General features: G+C 41.5%; 1 protein-coding gene across 4 annotated transcripts in view; it reads left to right on the top strand.

Moving 5' to 3' along the window:
- Positions 1–6,609, top strand: part of Ankrd30a (ankyrin repeat domain 30A) — a 65,894-nt gene that overhangs the window by 15,266 nt on the left and 44,019 nt on the right. For all 4 annotated transcript variants that reach the window (XM_031383117.1, XM_031383116.1, XM_031383118.1 and 1 more), the window contains 5 exons: positions 1,551–1,611; positions 1,704–1,855; positions 2,287–2,416; positions 2,878–2,939; positions 5,009–5,102. In XM_031383117.1, the coding sequence (XP_031238977.1) occupies positions 1,551–1,611; positions 1,704–1,855; positions 2,287–2,416; positions 2,878–2,939; positions 5,009–5,102 (499 nt within the window). The remainder of the gene's footprint in view (positions 1–1,550; positions 1,612–1,703; positions 1,856–2,286; positions 2,417–2,877; positions 2,940–5,008; positions 5,103–6,609) is intronic.

Genomic DNA, 6,609 nt, shown 5'->3' with positions numbered 1-6,609 from the left:
TATTGAATTCTTAAAAACATGCTCACCTTGTGATGTTTAGATGTAAACTTGCATGACACTGAGGAAATATGTTAAAAAGACAACAATAACAAAAAACAAAAACAGATTAGAGAAGTATCATGAGAAGAGGGAGACAGTGCATACCTACTGTCTGAAGCTGGAGTTAGGTCATGAATGAGATTAAAATAGCTTTGCCTTATTGGATTAGATAATACGTTTTTTAATCTATATGCTACCCATAGAGTTCTAATTAGCAAATCTTCTCAAGTAGGAAATTAATAGAGCATTGCTTTTCCCAATGTCGTCTTTATCTAGTAATGATGGTTGCTAAACATGACTAAGCATTATGCACTTATAGTACAGAATTAACTTTTCATTATATTAATGTCTTCAAAATATAACTATAAATCATTATTAGAGATGTACTATATGAATCAAGGTTCTCATGTTATGCTGGCTAGTTTTATGTCAACTTGACACAAGCTAAAGTTACCTGAAAGGAGGGAACCTCAGTTGAAAAAATGCCTCCGTATGATCCATCTCTGGGGCATTTTCTTAATTGATGGGGGTGGCTCCAACTCATTGTTGGTGAGGCCATCCTTGGTCCTGGATCCTATAAGAAAGCAGGCTGAGCAAGCCAGTAAGCAGCCCTCTTCCATAACCTCTGCATCAGCTCCTGCCTCCAGGTTCCTGCCCTGCTTGGGTACCTGTCCTGACTTCCTTCAATAGTAAACAGTGATGTGGAAGTGTAAGCCAAGTCTCTTTGGTGGTGGTGTTACATCGCAGCAGTAGTAACCCTAACTAGGCGGGGCCTTCCTCCTTTCTTCTTCATTTAAACTCATTCACACTTTTCCTGCCTCCTCACCCCTTCTGTCCTTCTGCTACTTTGTGATGAGACTTCTCCTCAGCCTGCCCCTTCCTTCATGACACATGACACCTGTCTGCAGTGTCTTCTGTCGTGCCCTTTTTTCCATAGTTGGCATGTTTAGCCACTTCTCTTCAGTCCCTGCGTGCAGCTTTGCCACACAAGATTTATTCTTGTTCCCTCCTCTTTGTTAGAAAGAGTGAAATGTGTATAATAATTTGCATGTTACTTTTGGCACACAGGGTAGAATCACTTACACTGTTTGCAGTTTCAAGCCATGAACTACAGCAAGCAAGCCCCCATAATTTCTCCTTCAGAAGCAGTCACGCAAATATAAGTCATGGTGACATGCTCAAAGTATTTTCAATCTCTTCAAATGCCAGTGTTTTCAGAAGTATGCTACATTGTGAATATATTTTTTGTTCTAGGTTATTTCATTTAAATCATATGCTAAAGGATATCATAAAATTTGTGTAATGATCAGGTGTAAGGAGAGTAAAATTTTGATACGCCTATCCCATAATCTTCATGCAATTGAAGTATGTAGACTAATAAATGGCATAATTAATAATTGATTCTATCTTAAGGATTCAGAAACATACTTTTGGGTTAGATCAGATAGTAAGAGCAAATATTTTATTTTTTTACTACCATTTTATTTTCAAAATTATTTTTGTTTTTCTAGAATGTCCCCAAAATTAATTTAACAGAGTTGTGGACAGCTGCTCAGCAGTCTAAGAAAAACCGTAAGTCATTTAAAGATGGCCTATTCTTGTGCTGTTCATTGGTTTTAAAAGTAAGTATTTCCATGTATTCTTTTTTTTTTTTTTCATAATAGAAACAAAATGTGGCTTTGAGGAACCAGGCAATGGAACCCTGTTTAATGAGAGTAATTCCACTAGTGAAGATGAAGATGCCATTGTGATTGAGCCTGCGTCATCAGTCAGAGTCCAGACCCTCTCCCCATCCTGTCAATCACCTGACCCTGTGGTGCGTACATTCTTTTATCTTTAAAAGTCAGGCATACCTTTGATTGTTTTGGGGGGCTCCTTTCTCTTTTGGTGTAAATACTGGGTCATAATTCTCTTTTTGCTGCATGTATATATGCCTGTAGGCCAGAGGCATCAGATGCCCTGGAACTGGGATTCCATGTGGATCTGAGCTTCTGTGGGTGTACTGAGAATTACAGTTGTGTCCTCTGAAGACAGTAAGTGCCCTAACCGCTGAGCCATCTTCCAGCCCCGTGTCTTCCTCTGAGTGCACTCTTCGTGCCTGCCTTCCAGGTCCTTTGTCCACCTCAGACCGAGGGCATGGGTCTTTCCCTTCTGACTGCAGCCTGGGTTACCCATTTCACCAAACAGTGAGCAGCAAGCACCCTGCTACTTCACCCTGAAGTGAAGTTGCTGTTTTCTCCCCCACAGGAAGGAGCAGCTGAGCCAGCAGTGGAAGGAGAAGAAAACAGTGCTGATGTTATTGAGGGCGCTTCACAGGAGCAGCCAAATCATGACAATTTACTCCGTGCTGATGGTTGGCACAAAAGTAATAAAAGTGGTGAGCAGTGAATACTTCCAAACATTTCCATGCTTGCACACTGTTGTAAAGCCCCGACGTGTCGAGAACCAGAACCAGCTTCTGCTTCTTCTTTTGTTCTTTCTTTTTTTTAAATTAATTTATTTATTTTATTTATGTAATAAATAAAGTACACTGTAGCTGTCTTCAGACACACCAAAAGAGGGTGTCAGATCTCATTACAGATGGTTGTGAACCACCATGTGGTTGCTGGGAATTGAACTCAGGACCTCTGGAAGAGCAGCCAGTGCTCTTAAATACTGAACCATCTCGCCAGCCCTCTTTTGCTTTTTCTTGCTCTATCAATTCTGTCTAAAGCTGCTTCAACCTGCCAAAACTCCTTTCTGCTATCATCTTTATCGTAATTTTGTGGATATAGATAAACATACATGCATTTAAAATTCAGTGATATGTGTTCTCTTTAATGTTTATGTGTTTTACAGAAATGATGTCTGCACTGGGACTAGGAGAAGACGAAGATGAAGACTCACCCTGGGATTCTGAGGTACGGACAACACATAAACGGAACTTTCTCACCTGCATGTGTCTTTGAGGTGCCGTTTCCTCTCATCTTCAGTCCATAAATAAACTACATAACCAGTACTGCTCGTAACACAATCCTGCTCATCTGTATGATTCATTTAAAGATGTAGAAGTCAGAAGAACCACTGTGGACTAAGTTTAAGTACAAATTAGAAAGTCATAACAACCTGTGACCTGAAAGATTCTGTGATAGATGTGGATGTGTGCAAGTCCTAAGGGATGCTGAGGGAAAGTGTGAACTGTGAGTTTTTTTACCCTTGAAACCTGAAAAGATAAGAGGTGTCGCTCAACCTGGTTTGTAAAGTATAAATCTGCAAGGGAAATATCAGGAGAAAGAAAAGAATCAGTGCAACTTTATGGCTGTAGCAATTTTGTTTAAATTTGTTTTAACTTAATCTCTTGTGTAATAGATTTCAATCTATTAAATACACTAGTGCCTGTGTAGGATCCATCCATTCATAATGATCTATTTATGACACCACTGTAGGAAGGGCTGGGGGTGGCTTGGAAGTGCAGCAGCCATGCAGACTGAAGCCACTATAGTCAAAAGACCTAGCCATACTTGGTTCTGGCATCTAATATTTATAGAATTTGGGGGGATGTTAATCTATTTGAATGTCAGAGACTGTGTTTGCCATAAAGACATAAGACACAATGGTGAGGTGAGAACATAAACACATCCTGTAGGAATGAAATGCGTCCATTTGTGTGGCAGCTGCACAAGTGGCAGCACCATCCTACTACTCCTCTAAACAAAATAGTGTCAAGGAAAAGATGGGAAGGTGCAGGAACACTCAGATCTTCATTCTGGAATAGTCTCAACAAATCACCGATTGAGGTAACCTGGAAGATACAGTGGTTCGTGCGTGCGTAAGGTCTTTCTGATGAGGTCTTAAATGCTTTGCCTTGAATAAACTGTGACTGAGTTTCTATTATAGCTGAGGCAGCTAGATACCGAATGTTACAAGTGGAGGCTCGATGTGACTGTCGGGGTAGGACAGAAGACCAAACAGCTCACTGTCAGTCAGTCTCAGTGCGTCATCTAAAGGAAACAGGGAGTTTGGGTTTCAGATGGTGTGGAGGTGCCGTTATTAGGGCTCTGTCTGAGGATGGCATTCCAACTCCCAACCAAAGGATAAGAGCAGCAGCCAGCCCACGGGAGTCTAGACCATTCCAAGGAACGGTGAACCGCGTTTGTTCATTACTTTCCTCTAAGTGTCCAGAGACAAAACATGAGGTTGTCAGAAGCACAAAGTTGAATTTTCATTTACATGTGTACACTCTATACAAAATAATTCCTTAGCGCATTGTAAACACTTAGACATTTTTACATCCTTTCTCGTCCAAGCTTACTGCATATTTTGGAAGTTCTTTTTTGATTGGAAGGGATCACATTCTGCCTTTGATGTTTGTGGGTTTTTATTTGTACAAACAGAAAAGGGGTTCTTTACCCTTTTATTCAACCAATTTTTGCTGGCTGTAAAAATTTCACACAAAATTACTTAGATCTTTCCAAGCCTTGGTTTACCTAAATACAGCAACTTCTACAATGCCCTCCCTCTGTGTAACCATTCTGACACATTCTGAAGTTTCTTACCGTACAGGCCAGGTCTTTCATCCTGACTTTATACATTGCTGTCACTGGACATATCTTAAATGTCTCCTACTATATTAAAGCAGGTGATCTTACAAGAATTTCTTAAGATACCTGTTTTTTTAGTTATCTTCTTATGTTGCATGAAGAATGAGGAGCAGTGCTAAGTATTCTAAGCTTAGTTGCTTGCTGAAGCATGAAAACAAATTAATTTTTTATGAATACACTCCCCTGACCTTCCATGCTTGCCTTCATCGTTCACAACCAGACCAAGAACGAAGGTGGGTTTGATCGAGACACACAGTCTTCTTTATTGACATGTTTCCTTTCGGTGCGTGCTTCTTATTTATCTAACAGTGTTCAAATAAACTGAAGCATCACCTTAGAAAATGATTAAGAAATCTCTGCGTAACTCATTTTGATCTCTGCTCCTACAGAGTATCTCGGAGAGTGTCTCCCTGAAAGACATGGGTCACTTCTCTGGGACTGCGGAGCAAACAGGAAAAAGGAGAGTACATGGACAGATAGAAGGTAAGACGGGGTTATGTTTACAAAGCCAGCTGTCAGGTGCCTCTTTAGAGTATGTGGCAGATGTCTATTTAGAATGTTTTCAGCTCAGGGCAAATGCTCGGTACCTGCGGACTATAAGTAAGCAGTAGAAAGTCGAGAATGAATTTCCAAGGTTCAGCAACAGAGTCAGCTGTTCCTGACAGCTACACTGCACTACTTGTTCATTTGAAGCTATTCTGAAGCGTGGGAGAAAGGACAGGAAGGATAGGAATGGCAGAGAGCACAGAGGACAGATGAAGGGCAAGAGGAGGGTGCATGTCCTGGTGGGTGGAAAGTACAGTAACTCCGTAGCTGAGAACCGGCAGTGATAGAGACTCCGGAGGAGACCTCAGTCCCAGAGGCGGGAGGGTCAGAGTGAGCTCCGCTCCCTTCTGGCTGTTGAGAAGAGCTGGGTCAGAGTGCCTGACTGCGCAGAGCTATTGCTCTTTCCCACAAACACATGCACCTGCGTGTGACCTTCTCACCTGACCGAGTGACTGACTTGGAACAGCGACAGGCTTATTTGGATTTGCAGCTTACAGAGGGGTCCAGTCTTTCCTCAGGGAGTTAGAGTGGAAGGGTGCAGACAGCTGGCTTCTCAGTGTCTGAAGTTAGGAGGTAGAGAAGGGCAGGAAGAAGGCATTAAAACCTCCGGACCCACTCAGACCCTCTTCCTCTAGCAAAGTTCCTTTTAAAACCTTCAGAAACAGCGCCACCAGCTGGGTGCTAAGGGTAACACAAGCTATGTGGCCATCTCACTGTAGCCACTTGCACATGTGTGATGTGTATAACTTAGCCTCTAAATTGCTGCTGCTTCATGGAGAAATTTTCCAAAGACCAAAACCATAGAAAGAAGAAAACGATGAGATTGGGTTTGAAGAGCTTAGAGAAGCCACGTCCTGACAAGAGTCCATTAGAAGGATGAGCTCTGCACTTTTCTCTGGGGATGATAGGAATGTGAGATTGGTTTCTAAAAGTACATTGAGCAATAGGAATTTAGAGTTAGACTCACTATAGAGCAGTTTCTCTAACTTTAATGAATCAGTTACTGGTATTGACAAAATGCAATCCTCACCTCCAAAGAAATCCACCATTATTCTGGAGCCAAACACGATTGTTGATGACTTACTCATGTTCTGGTGTGATAATAGATTTATGGAGTTTTATGCCAACAAAGCAAAGCAATCATAAGTGAATATGCTTTAAAAATACATGATGGAAGCTGCCTTTGTTTTTCTGTGTGCTGGTCAAGTATGAGGACCTGCATTCATTTACCTAGAACCTACATTAATAAAATTACCTGCCCCACAAAGGGAAAAAACAAAAAATAAGATGACATTTACTTGTAATCCAGGACTGGGGAAACAAAGACAGGCAAATCACCAGGGTTCACTGCCTAGCCTGCTTGGTAAGTACCAAGCCAGTGAGAGAGTCTGTCTCAAAAAACACCAAGAATTTCTCTCTCTCTCTCCCTCTCCCTCTCCCCCCC

This window comes from Mastomys coucha, unplaced genomic scaffold, assembly GCF_008632895.1.
Source record: "Mastomys coucha isolate ucsf_1 unplaced genomic scaffold, UCSF_Mcou_1 pScaffold20, whole genome shotgun sequence".
Taxonomy (NCBI): Eukaryota; Metazoa; Chordata; class Mammalia; order Rodentia; family Muridae; genus Mastomys; species Mastomys coucha.
This window is presented reverse-complemented; position numbering and strand designations above follow the sequence as displayed.